This window comes from Drosophila grimshawi, unplaced genomic scaffold, assembly GCF_018153295.1.
Source record: "Drosophila grimshawi isolate 15287-2541.00 unplaced genomic scaffold, ASM1815329v1 contig_1367, whole genome shotgun sequence".
Classification (NCBI taxonomy): Eukaryota; Metazoa; Arthropoda; class Insecta; order Diptera; family Drosophilidae; genus Drosophila; species Drosophila grimshawi.
In genome coordinates this window covers 8,611,357-8,626,175 of record NW_025062889.1, presented here as the reverse complement: position 1 = coordinate 8,626,175, position 14,819 = coordinate 8,611,357, and the positions used below count along the sequence as shown (strand labels likewise).

General features: G+C 37.8%; 1 protein-coding gene across 3 annotated transcripts in view; it reads left to right on the top strand.

The window, feature by feature from the left end:
• Window positions 1–10,185: 10,185 nt before the first annotated feature.
• LOC6560149 (protein dead ringer) overlaps window positions 10,186–14,819 on the top strand; it is a 28,455-nt gene continuing 23,821 nt past the window's right edge. For 2 of the 3 annotated variants that reach the window (XM_032734239.2, XM_032734238.1), the window contains exon 1: window positions 10,887–10,996. In XM_032734239.2, coding sequence (XP_032590130.1) covers window positions 10,910–10,996 — 87 coding nt within the window. In that variant the 5' untranslated portion in view covers window positions 10,887–10,909. Of the gene's footprint in view, window positions 10,285–10,886; window positions 10,997–14,819 lie in introns of those variants that run through there. The other variant, XM_032734240.1, reaches the window with a different exon arrangement.

The following is a 14,819-nucleotide window of genomic DNA, read 5'->3' as shown; positions in this document are numbered from 1 at the left end:
GGTATATTTTTACAATTGGCATATTGAATACTTTGACGTATTGTTGAACAACTGTAATACTTTCATTATAATCGAATTAGAAGTAGAAAATTTTATTCATGTCTGTGATTTAATAAAAAGCTTTCTATCGTAGAAAAGTGTGTTAGTTTTTCGCTGTGCCGATCACGGTGCGATTCGCCAGTGCCTCCTCGGCAGGGACCCAAAGTTCATTAACATAACAAACATTTTGAGGCAAGCAAAAAAAAAAAAGAAACTGAAGCTGAAGCTGAAGCTGTGGCCGTAGCCAAAGCTGCGTTGTGGGGAGGTGGAGCCGACGTATTATAACAATAGTACGAAACCTATTAACAGCAACGATTTTTATTTTTACTGTTGTGCGTCGTGACGACTAAAAACTGCGACGGCGACTGCGATTGCGACTGCAACTGCAACTCGCAACTGCAACTGAGAATGTGACTGCGTTGCCAGATTCGCTGCGCATCGCTGCATTTCATATTTTGCAAACGGCACGCACATGAAATGACATAAATTATGTGGCAATCAATTATCGACCTGATGATCACGAACACAATACTATATATATATATATATATATATATATATATAGTGTATATAGTTATGTATATATGTGTGTGTGTCTGTTAGTGACGATCGCCATCGTTGGCTTGATGTGCAGTCGAAAACCGAACCGAACCGATGCAGAATGGCCGAAACCGTGTTAAACTGAGAGGCCAATGGGGCGTTTAGATCCCCAGACCTATTTGCAATCGATCAGCGTTAAGGAAAAGCTATGAGCCATTTGCTGTTTGGCAACAACAACCGTCATCCAACTCTCACCAAAACACCATTGCCAGTTTCACAGCTTGTCCCTCAGTCTCTGTCCGACTGTCCATCTGTCCATCTGTCCAGCTGTCTGTCTGTCTGTTTGACTGCATTGCTTCATTCACTGTCATAGCCAGTCAAGGTGTTGCTGTTGTTTCTGTTGTTGTTTGCTGCCAGTGTCAGGTATTACATTGTAACTATGTCTGTGTGTGTGTGTGTGTGTTAAAGTGTTGCTCTTCAGCTGACTGCAGTTTTAAGCATAAAAACATTAAAAAAAAAGAAGGGGGAAAAAAACGCAAATACATCATCCATATACATAGCACAATATCATTTTCCATATGACAAAAAGTACAGCAACAGAGTTCGAGCTTCGACAACAACATCCACCGTGGTTCCACACTCCATGAAAATGTATTGAATTTGCAGCATAACAAAATGATGGGATTTGTGCAATAGATAATATGGGTAATAATAAGTTAAATATTAGTGATAATAAGCCGGGTCTATCCCTGACAATAAAACGTATTCATAACAAGTAAAAATGTTATCGTAGATTAAGCTCGACTACGAGATACTTTCAAATATATTAATTATGCGTGTCTTTTTATCAGAACTTTCTGAAATGTTTACAGTTGAGTAATAAGATGCCAGAGAATAGTGTATATTAATGAAGAGGCCATATTATTAAAATTATGTGTTTTGGTAGCTATCTAACATCGATATTTATCGATATTAGTAGATAAATTAAGAATATCTGATAGGCGCGTGGTATACGAATACTTATATTCGAAATATTTCAAAGTACGTCGCTCTTCTAGTCACTGAGATACACTTATAAATACTCGACTCGACTATTCATCCTGATCAGAATATATATAACCTTAACAGAACTTCATTATAAACATTTTTAATGTATACTTGATTATCAAAATAATACTGTGTCTTAAACAAATAAACTACCCCTAAACAAACTTCCAAAATTTAATTCAAGCTTAGAGCACATTTATTAGCTGATAAAATGCCTTACACATTTCTTTGTGCCTTGGGACACTGTGCAAATAATTTACTACTTGACTTATTCGCATTTTGCTAGCGGGGCGATGGCTCTGTGGGCCTTATTGTCTATCTCTCCACATCTTATTTATTCTTATTCTCTCGCTCACCTCCCTTCCTGCTCTGTCTCTCTCGTGCTGTCCGCCAATGTGCATATTGCTGTCTCGCTCTGTTGGCTGGGCATATCAACGGGTTCGATGTAAAACTTGATACTTAAGTATGAATATTCGTTGCTGCCTATTATTTATTGCCGTTGAGAAGACGACGTTTATTATAATTCGAATATTGAACCTTTTGTGATTTTTTTTTCTTTTTTTTGTTGGTATTTTGTTGTTGTTTTTTGTTGTTGTTGTTGTATTTTTTGTATTTTTGCCCGCCAGTGTCGGCTAGCGAACAACGGCCATTTTGTTGCAACATTTTAATGCACGGTCGTAAATTTAATACGCCCCGTTGGCCATAAACATTCAAACGAGTGTCCAATATGAATGAATCCAAAGAGATAGACGAACGTTGGCCACAACTGCCGTTGCTAGTTGTTGTTGCTGTTGTTGTTGTTGTTGTTGTTTTTGTTGTTGCTGTTGTTTGTTGTTGCTGTTGCTTGTTGTTGTTGTCGTTGCTTGCAATTAATTGTTTGACACATTAATTAAGTGACTGGCGCTGACATAGAAAGGTCAAAGGCCGCTAATAAGCGTTAGACAAGTTAATTTGAGTATGGCTAGAAATTCATCTAGTATATGTATCTCAATACCTGTATTCTCATATGCTAGAAATGGATTTGGGGGCATTAAGGCTAATCGCTGCCTTTACGCAAAAACGTAGCGTGCACACACACACACACACACACACACACACACACACAACACACACACACTATGTATATGAAAATAATGAATACAGATTTATAAAAATAAACAACATGTTGTTGTTGTTGTTGTTGCTGCTGCCTTTTGTTGTTGTTGTTTTTGGTTTTCATATCAAAACAAGACGCCTTCTGATAAATAGAAAACTGCCTTAGCTTTTCTTCTTTTTTTTTCTCGTTGATCTTTTCATTTTGGATTTTATAATTTTGAAAACATTGTGCGATATGTAGCGATTTATAAAAGTCACCCAAATTAAATGTGTAGCCTCGAATGGACAGCAGCAACTGTGGATTGTTTGAAGTTATGCTATATGGGATTTGATTTCAGCACACACACACACACACACACACACACACACACAATCACACACACTCACACACACACACACTCACACACACTCACACACATGTACAGATTTAAAGATTTTGATATGACAATTGGAAAGCTGGAGAATGGAGCTAAAACGCCAGCGTGGGCGTCTTAAATGGGGGCCAACTTGGAACGCAACACTTCCTGTACCGCATTATGCAAACGCATTGGGTGTCTACATACATATGTATCTAACGGATACAACAGCATTCTGTAGCCGGGCGTACATACATATTTGCAAAACTGTTTTGATGGGCGCGCCATTTGGACGCCTGAAATGTCAGCCAGGCATCAGATTAATTAATCAACGGCGTCGCTGTCGTCAATCTTATTTGGCCTGGCCAAGACGATTTTTATTTATTTTTTTCTCTTCTGAATTTGAATTCAGAATTCGAATCGGACTGAAACGGTGGCTGCTAATTTATTTATTTATTTCGGTATTGTTTGTGCATGTTGTTGCTCTCGGCAATGGGCAATGGACGTCAACAGCTGGACATGTTTGGCTACGCATACAATTTGATATGATTTCTTTATCGAAATAGTTGCCTGACTTCCACGGCATTTCACATGACATTCTCTGCGCTGCTCGGCTCTGCTCTGCTCTGCTTACGTGTGGGCCAAACGCGTCACTCTCTGAATTGTGTTATTTCAATGTGATTTCAGGCAATTCTCCTCGTCCTCCTCCTCCCCATCTCTGCGTTGCCTTCTCCATGGCAAACATGTCGTATACGTAACACCTATCGAAGCCCCACAAGCACCGCCCAGACCAGTAGCCATAGGTATTATTATTATTATATGTATATATATTTATATTGCCCACGTCTTTGCCTCAATTGCGGCGCATATAAACACACAATAAATAAAGCACCGGGCTTAAGCATACAAGTATATAAAAGTATAAAACAAAATGCCCAACTAACTTGGGTTCGCCAAGTGTACGGAGAGACCAAAAAACAAAATACCCTCTTTTTTTTGGTGTGGCTGATAAATAAATCAGTGTTTCTACTACGAATCTCTTTTGTAGTACTTTAAAAACTACATAAATGAAAAGCTAAAGGTGAAAAACGAAATTAAGCGTAATAAAATAATTTTTATTTAATTTAATATATTTATGGAAGCTGTGATAAAGTTTTCTGGTTGTACATTTTATTTAAAAGAAAGAAAAATATTTATTTAAAATATATATTTAGTGAAAAATGTATTTAATTTATTTAATTTAAAATTGAATCTCACTTTTTGCAGAAAAAGAAGTATTTATTTTTAATTCACTGAATATTCAGCACTCAACACAACCTGTTACAAATTTGGACAAAAAATGAGCAGACCCCCAACGAGGCAATTGAAAATAACTCGTAAACAACAACAACAGAAACAACAGAAGGAGAAACAACAGCTACCAATTCAATGTCATTATTGATGTCATTCGTATTGTATTTGTATTTTTATGGTTTTATAACCGCCTTCCCCCTCCCGACTAGCGACTGTGTCAGCTGTGCGCAGATACTTAGCATTTATATATGCGAACATAATCAAATTATCGCATTTTAGTGCATACATTATGACTGCATACAATGTACTGGACAATAATATATCTTGGGAAGCGAATTAGTAGACATTTTTAAGCTGCCATATAAAATGCCATTTCAATATCTTTCATATAAAGTATAATTACACAGATGTCTCTGCGAAATAACTTTTGTGTTTATTATATCTATGGTCATAAAATTTGAAGAGCATAAAGAAGGCATTTAAATAAAATGCAGTACCTCTAATAGCCTGATTTATTAATTAACATTTCCAACATTCTCGAATATATTTACAGGCTATACAGAATATACAAAATATAAGCTTGTTTTCTGTACAATAAACATTCGTAAGGAATGTTGCGAATGTTGGAAATTCGCACCAAGTATTTGGCGAATTTTTTGCGATGATTTATCGAATTGTAATTAATTGTTTTACTATTTATTTCGCAAAGTGAAATACAAATTGTAAATCGATCCTCTCTTTTAGTTAAATTGAGCTGTAATTTTACCACTCACACATTATTGGGAATCATGAGAATCAGAATCTGACAATAAGTCTAATTTTGGACTAGAAGATGCGACTGCTGTGAATGCTGGCAATTTAATTATGATAATCGATACCAGGAATGAGTTCCAAGGAAATTAAAAATGAGAGGCAAAAGTAAAAAGATGGAAACAAAAAATTGAATACCACCCATAATCAGAACTACAAAAAGAACTTGGCTTATTTTTAATTTATTGCATTTTGTGCTCAGATCGCGCTTCAATCAGAACTTTTATGTCAGAGATTAACGATTAAAGTCATTAGCAGTTAAGATCGAGATCAGTCAAACAGTTGATGTGTCCTACCGTACCCCGACAGAACCCACACACACACACACACACACACACACACAGAGATATCGTTCATATTTATACTGTGTGGCAGACAAAAGGCGATTCAGTTCATTCTTTTATCGCTTTTGGCATTTTAATGCTGTGGTTGCTCTTGTGGCATCAACTGGAGTAGGAGGAGGAGGAGGAGGGGAAAACGAGACTGGCGGGGAAACTGAGGCATTCACTGTGTGGGGACCCTGACGATCGCATCGGTTTTGCTTTTATTGTTTTGAGCTGTGGGCAACAGGACGAGTTTGGTTTCAACTTGATACGCGCATATTAAGGGCAAAGTTATAAAACATTAGCGCATATTAATCATTTCTGATGTTTTATACGAAACTCCATTTATTTATTTGTTTCGTTTCGTTGATTCAAAATATATATATATATGTGTATGCATGCCACAGCAGCAGAAGCACCATCGGCAGCAGCATCTCCGTCAACGGGCATCGTCATCCAGTGAAATTCAATTAAAGCCTTTGCCGTAACATTCCCGGAATGGAAACTGTGCATTACAGCAGCCAGCAGAGATCCACAGATCCACAGATCCACAAAGATCCACTAGTCGCTTGCCAGATGCGACGTCAGCAAGTCTCGTGATGGCTCCAATTCTACTCCCTGCTCCGCTCGCTTCATTCTGTGAGAGAAACTGTCAAAATATTGACAGGCGCATCCGTTATGCCTTTTTTTTTTTTTTGCCCAAATTAATATTCTATTTTTGGCAGCAGTTTACTCGACTTCATTAAAGATATTTCCAAAAACAAAAAACAAAAACAAAAAGCGAAATAAATAAAAATATGCTAGACGGAGAGGAAGTTGCTGAAAATGTAGCTCAAAAGTGGCGAGTTAATGATGCCATAAAGTTTTGTATAACAATAACTGGAAAGTTTTTGGGGACCGTCTGCAATATTCAATTTGTGAATGATTTTTTGGCGATTGCTTCTAACTGTATTTTACTACATGTATTACAACAACAAGAAGAAGAAGAAGTAGAAAAATGGCTGGTTATCCAGAGTCGACCCACCAGCCAATATACACAAATTATTAATGAAGCTTTATTACTTCTTTTTGTTGTTTTGAGAGGCCTCAAGCAAAATTGGGTGAGTGTGTGAAATGATCTCAAAAATGATCCGCTGGCCATTTTCATCTTGTTCTGGATGTGACTATGACTGTGGATGTGGATGTGTGGATACAAATAGACTGGCATGCCTAGCTAAATATCATCAATTATGAGCGATGCTTTCGAGTTCATTCAGACGACGACGGTCATGTTGATCTGGTCAATCAATTTGGCTTTGGCTTTGACTTTGGCCCAGGGCCCTATCCGAATGCTTAACAAGGCTGTGAGTTCGAGTCGGAATCGATGTTGTCGAGTCGAAGACGAAGTCGGAGATATTAGTTAACGAAATCGCTTTCTCACACGTTTGCCACAAAACTCGGTGATTGTCTGTCACAGTCCGATTGACAAATTGCATTTTCTGAATTAATGATAGCTTAAATGGTGTTTTATTAATTGACCCGGGCACCCGAAGCGTTCCAACACCGCCTTGTCCACCGTAAATCGCTGGAAAATAACATATAATTAATTCCGCATTTTTTATCGACCACACCGAGGGTTCATCCTCATTTCGATCATTTACATTCGCAAAACCGGCATCGACATCAACAAACATTGAGGGCTGGCCCTTTAATTAATCCGTTTTTTAATTGGTGCATATGATTTAAATCAATTAATTTCAACGTTATCAAAGTCAATTCACTATCATTTATAATGAACAGGTAAGTGTGATATTTTCATATAGGTAAAAAAACGTTGCAAGTGTTGAATGGGTCTAAATTGTACACAGCCATAACTTTTTTGATACCCAACCGATTCGGCCAAGCAATGTCTTCTTTGGTTGTATTTTAGCCTCTAAAATAATACTTCATTTCAGGTTCATTTTTATAGAAATTCTTGCCAAAACAATCGTTTCAAATTTTCCACTGCCTTTTTGAAAACTACGCAAATTATCAAAGGCAATCTTTTTATTTGTTTGGCAGCTAGTTTTTGAAGTAAGCATGGGTTTTTTTGGGCATGGGATAATTCCCCCACTTAGTTAGAATATCAAATTGCCAAAGAATTATATTGCGACAGCATTTCCTATGAAGTCACACCAGCCAAGCAGACAAATGGACAAGTGTTAATTCCAAATCACAAACTCGCAAGACTCATCGACTAACGAGGCCTTTAAGAGCCGCAGTTCCCATTACAACGGATGTGTGTGGACAATAACACGAATCAATACATACGCAAATACATAAATATATCTAAATGGATATATATATATATATATATATATTTATGTACCTTTTGTATCGGTATCTAAATACATGTCTCCGTATCGCCGTTTCTCTATTCATATGGATGTGTATTTATTTATTTTCGAATTGTTTCGGGTACATATTTCATTTTCGGCTAAAAAACACAAAATGCAGGAAATGGACGTGTTGACAAATATACGATGTACACCTATTTACCAATATATATATATGTATGTATGTAAGTATGTGTCTATGAATTAAACACAAAAACAGCTCACAACAAATTTCACCTGTGCTTTATTTTTGTTGTTGTTTTTTTGTGTTTTTTTTCTCTCTGTGTGTTGTTTTTGTTGTTATGTTTTTGTTTTTGTTTTTTTTTGGCATTTGAAATGCGGACGGGACGTACTTTGAAAATCAAATAGCTTTGGCCCCAAATGAAAGTTAACAACGGCAACAACAAACGGTAATTGTTATACTTGCCAAGGCGTAAGTACCTCTGTATCTGTGTGTGTGTGTGTGTGTGTGAGCGCACTTTTTGCTTTGTGTATATATATGTATGTATCTTGTGGATACACTTTGTTTCACACGCACAGCGGATCTGTCTGCTGTTTTAGTGTGCGTGCGAAAATGCCGTTCTATTTATTGAATATTGATAAATGCGTTCAGCTCGAAGACGATGCTAAGAGCACCCCACCTCTCCAACTAGACCGACCCGACCCCAACCCACCAACCCCTTGCTGCCCACCAACTCATTTGCGCCACGAATTTGACGTCGTCTCATTAGTCACATTTAAAATTGTATTTAATTACTTTCTCACTTCATCATCAGTCAAGTCTGTGGGTCGCCGCCGCCGCCGCCTCCGCCGGCTCGTCATTGGCGCTTGGGGGGTAGCATTCCGGTCACCACCACCACCACCCCCTTCAAGTGCGGGGTGCTGCTGCTGCCCCTGTTGGTGTTTGATGAGCGCGCCTGCGCTCCCTACAAAATGCGTCCATCTACAGTGATCGCTCGCAGCTTAGAACACACATCCTCCTATTAAGAATTCATAAAGCTTAAAAACTGAATTCCAAATTGCCAATTCTTAAATATGACTGTTGATCTATTTGCACAACCTCCAAGTAGTTTTTTTGATACAATTTTAAATTTTGAAAAATGTCATTTTACGAGCGATTACTGTACATATTCATACATAAACATTCATATGTTCATTTCAACAGACATGCCGGCGAAAATTGATATACTCTCTGCTGCTGCTGCTGCTGGTGTTGGTGCTGGTGCCTCTGCTGCTGTTGCTGTTGCTGCCTCCGCTGCTGCGTCGCTGCTTTCATCAATTTCAAATTAGTGAAAATCGAAGAGCAACTGAAATTATTTGCGGGGGCTGCTTCGAAAATGTAACGGTAACAGCATTCTTTATTATCTATATAGCCAGCCATTCATTCCACCTAACGTTTTTGGGCCATTACAAGTGTAATTTATCTCGCAAATCATTAATCAAGTTTCAGCGAGCTTTTTGGTTCTTGTATGCGAAAAGTGGAAAGTGTGTGTGCTTGTGTGTGTGTGTGTGTGTAATTTGCTCGATTGAGGGAAAAACGCCTGTTTTCCCCGTTTGTGTGTGCTGCTGCATATCAAACGCCATTTGGTAAAGGCTGGCCACAAGCCACAAATGTTAACGCCCCAAAAAGCAACGGCTCTCCATATGAAAAGGGCGTATTTCAAATAAAATCGCGTATAAAAAACGCGGCGCATTTATGATTGAAAGATACACAACAAATACAACAACAACAGCAACACACACACAAACAAATACAACACACACACACTCAACACTCAAACACAATGGCACTGCGCAACACGTTTGAGTTGATTTTCGTTATGCAAAATGGGCCAACTACAAACTGGGCAAACAGCACTTGAATGGAGCACGTTAAACATGCTCAGCAGTGTAGACGCGCACCAATACTCAAACACAGCGAGCGCATGTGAGTGCGAGCAGTAGCGGTGTGTGTGTGTGTGGCGAACGAATGAGCGGCGAGCGCATTGTATACACACACGACTTTAGTATTGCATAGATTATGATTACAAATTTAATTGAATGCCACCTGAGCACAGGCGAAGCGGCAATCCGATTGGCCAGCTGCCGAGAGCGAGAGCGGGCATCATATTAAAATACGAATGGAACTGGCACACACACAAACAGCCGTGTTGGCGCGCAGCCACTGCTCGTGTTCCACTCAGTCCCAGTCGTTCCGGAGAGCATGCACCCGCAATAGAGAGAGTGAGAGAGAGAGAGAGTCGATTTAACGAGCGCCGTCTTTTGACGCATCGTTTTTGATGTGCGGAGAGAATTATTTTTATTCCCAATTGGAGTTCCGTGTGCGTCGGGCGAATGCGGACAGTACGCGAGATATCAGACGTGAAATAAATGAACAAATTGTTAATTGTTGATTGATAATCAGCAACAGGAGCCGATCTCCATCAGGTAACAACAGTAAACGCCGTGCACTCAAATGTGATCTGATATTGTGGGTTTTCGTGTGTGAATCTCTGTGTGCAAAAGACCAATTAAACATTTACAATAATTACAATTAGTATTTATTTCAATTCCAATCAAAGTCCGCAAAAAGTGTCGCAATTAAAACAAGCAACGAAACCACAAAAAAAGAAAAATAAAGCGTTCATCGATAAACGGTGCTTTAGCGTTAATCCCTTTTCCAAAGCTGCAGCTGCGAAATCAACCAACAACAACAACAGTAATGAGCACAAAAAGCGAGGCGACAACTCAAACTCGATTATTTGATTACGGTTATTCGATGTTATAAACGCAGGAGCTAAGCCAAAAGCAAAACAGGCAAACCAAAAAAAAAAAAAATATATCTCAGAAAGAGAGAGAGAAAGAGATAGAAACAACAATAACAAAAACAAAAAAGAGTTGGCTGTGTGTAAATTACGTAGAAAGTTAAAAGCTCGCGTATTAATTTCTCGCAAAACACACATATATATGTATATATATAAATATATATATATTTATATATACATATCGAAACAATTTGCCATTATAAATATTGAAATTTCACCCCGGAGGCTTTAACACAAACTTCGCTCTAATGCAACTCCGAGTGCATCCGACTATGGATTGTAGCGGCCGTTCAAATAATAATATTGAGCGCGATTCCGATTTGGGTGACGATTTGGTAAGCAATAAAATATTGAACGAAAAAAACGAAGTAAAAAACTCGAGTAGAAGAAATGGTTTATTTTTTAAACTTAAATCAAAACATTTCGGCTGCAATTTATAAAGGTTTCCTTAAAAATATTTAAATTATATATCTCTAAAGTTGCCTTAAACCATTTAATTACCATAAAGTTTGTCTAAAAGGGTTTATAGTTATATCTGACAACTTTTTTCAATGCGAATTTCTTCTGATCATCTAGAATTCATTTTTAAATAGATCTAAATTTAAATATAGTTAATAGTAACTGTGCAAGAAACCAGTTGAAACTGGCAACTTCTGATTCAAAGTATATCCCTGAGTATATCCCTGAGGGTTAATATTTTTCAAGAAACCACTAGCTACAACTCAATTAAGCTCACTACATACTATATACATATATATAGATATATATTTATAGATATAAGTGTATATACTTTTCCAAAATATGCATTAAACACGCCCTCGACACGCCCTGTCACATCGATCCATCGATCGAACCGCAATTAAGTCGTTTGTCTCTTTGCTTTGCCGTCGGAAAGGTGCCGCAGCCAGCCACAGCCACAGCCACTGCCACTGCCAATCTGAAATCTCGTCAAGCGCTCGCTCTTCGCTGATTTGATTATGTATAAGACGTATTTGTTATATTTTGTTTTTGACTAAAAGGTTTGCATTGATGCAATCGAGAGACTCGCGACTGTTTGCAGATGATTCGAAACGTAATTATAATGTTAAATTGTTGATTCAAAATTAAGCAGATGTGGTTATGGAATATGAAGTATGGCCATTATTTAGTTTTCTTGTTGTGTCTCTCTTTTTTGTTTTTGTTTTTTCGTTTTGTTTGCTATAGAGCCGTTAAAAGGTGACATGCTAAATGGTCATACAACGCATTTATTATACACACACAGCAACACTTACACACACACACACACACACACACACAGTGCACACACAAGTGCATACACACATGCTCATAAATACAAATAGATTCATCTGTTTTGTGAGCTAGACGCTGTGGAGCATCATCTCTCGGCCGGGCCTGGAGACCGATCTATCTGTGGGTATATCTCTTTGGCATAGGCCTTCTGTGGGATCTCGTTCACCTTTCATCAATTGAAAGATCTCTTTCAATTCAACTCTTTGATGGCGTTCATATGTAAATAAAATGTTCAAATATTTGCATTATTTGTTAGTACCTTAAATGAATATTAAATGGGTTTTATTGCCTCTCTGCCAGCCACTTTCCGAATATGAGTGTGTTGTGTGTGTGTGTGTGTGTGTGTGTGTATGTTGTGTATGTGTGTGTGTGTACATAGGGTACAGGTATGTGTCTCTTCTTCAATAAAACTCTTGTTAGGCCTTTTGTTTTTCTTTCATTTTTATTTCACTGTTGATAGACACTGTGCCGCGTTGATCAACAATGAGCCAGAGTTTATAAATACACGCAAAGAAATTTTAAGTAAAATTCAACACAATTTTAATTATCATCTTTTGTATATAGTTTGAATTTAATGAATTTAACAAAATACACATTAAATTTAGATCAAAGAAAATGTAACTCTTTCCATTACTGGAAATATGAATATATTTAGTATTCTTTACGAACCGAAATAAATTTCAATTATTGTTTTATTGCAACACTTACCTATTTGATCCCATTTTAACTGCTAACACGATAAATGCAGAAAAAATATATTTAATTATTTATTTAAATGCAGAGAAATATATTTAGTACATTTCATAGCTAAAATGTATATAAATAATATTAAATTATTTAATTTTGTGCAGTGTAGCTGTAAATTTTTGTGTGTAAATGTGTACATGTATGTACGCACACACTGAGTCAGTCCCACTGGACTGCATATTTACATAATTGTTAATAGCTTCGCTTTCGAGCTCCTCCGAATATTGCCCCTTTCGATGATAGCCTTGTGCAAACATTGCTGCCCAGTCCCAGTCTCAGTCCCAGTCATCGGTTATGGGTTACCCAGCTAACTCATCTTCCTGCCAATACTCCCCATCCACCCTTTGTCCAATTCCTACTTGCCATACTTGATTCGTTTCTGGTGCTTTGCATGAAATTTCATACAGTGAAAATTCCACGTTTGTTGTGTTAATTGACAACACACATCGATCGTTGGTTGTGCGAGAAGAGGGTGTATCAATTACAATTGCCAAGCCAAGTGTACATTTGCCAAACTGCACAACTACACATGTATGTATGTAAGTGTGTGTATAAATGTATATGTGTATGTATGTGGGTGTTTTTAATTAAGGCTTTATCGTATGTGAAATGGAAATAATGCTGGTGTCATTCGCGCGTCGTCCGATTTAAAATGTCAATGCCTTTAGCATTAAATCCTAACTCGACCACAGATTTTGGCCCGAAAGTCACGATTAAACAATAATGTGGGCTGTCAAAAAGTCATAAATTTTCAAATGAAGCGAGTCCGAGTCCGAGTCCGAGTCCGAGTTCGAGTTCGAGTCCGATTCAAAGTCAGCGTCGGAGTCGGAGTTGAAGTCGTGCCCCATTGCTCTGCTGCTGCTGATGATGATATATATGTATATATATATATATATTTTCTTCTTTCAGTTGCGGCACAGCTTTAATTACTTGGGTTAAGCGCACAGTTTAAAACCATTGAAGTTGGCTTGATTTTTGAATCGTTTTTAAATTAAATCGAGCACATTGAACACAAGACAACATTCAATTCCAGCAACAACAACTCCAAAAATGTATATTTTTGTTGTTTTTTTTTGTTTTTTTGTTGGAGGGGTGTCCGGCGCCGCACGTGTTCAGCATCAACGCCATTCGCTGTTCCCACATTAAATTACCAACTCTGGGAGCTGTCTTTCTCTCTCTCTCTCTACGTATCTCTCTCTCTGTCTGTCTCGCTCTCTCTCTTTTTCTCACTTTGAATCTCAGTGACGTTAACTGCTGTTTTGGCTTACAGATTTTCAGTTCAGCACTTGGCTGCCAGCAATGTGAAAATTAGCTGTAGCCCCCCTTCCCGCCCCGCCCGTTCTTTTCCTCTTTCACAACCCCATTCAGCACTCAATTCCATAACTTGGGGGCATCTGTGTGTGTCTAAGTGTGTGTGTGTGTGTGTGTGTGTCTAAGTGTGTGTGTGTGTGTGGTTCTTAATGCACTCGGAAACTCAGCAACGGCACCTGTTATAATTTGTTTGGCTTCTTGTTTGCTGACAGGCAACGATTTGTATTAAATTCTTTTTGTGGCGCTTTCTCTCTTTCTCTCTCGGGGGGCAAGTGTCTGATTGTTTATATTGCATAACGGTAACCCACACACGAGTGTGTGCCGCGTCAGGGCGTTATAAATATTTGATTAAGTATTTGAGAGCAGCAGAATTGTTGCCGTTTGGGCGCAGTTTAGATGCTGCTGAGCCATCAACCGCATTGTCATTAAAAATTTGTTGCGCGTTTTTGTTGTTGTTGTTGTTGTTGTTGCCGTCATTTTATTTGTGTGCGATCTTGAAAAAGGCAAAATATGTCGCATCATCGAATCAGTAAATGTTGTTTTGAAACTCAAATATGTTGAGTAGTTTCTGTTTTATCCACATTTGCTAATGTTCAAAACTCAAGAATTCAAATTAAAAATAAATCTGTTTTTGCTTTTCAAATTTTTCAATGCTTTAACTTTGGGAAAACTCTGCATTATAAATGCATATAAATTATCAAACACGATTCATTATAATGCTCTAAACTCAACAGATTTTTACTATTGGAGATTCTATTAACTACTTGTAATCAATCCTTAGTTTAAAAATATGATTTTAATATGATATAA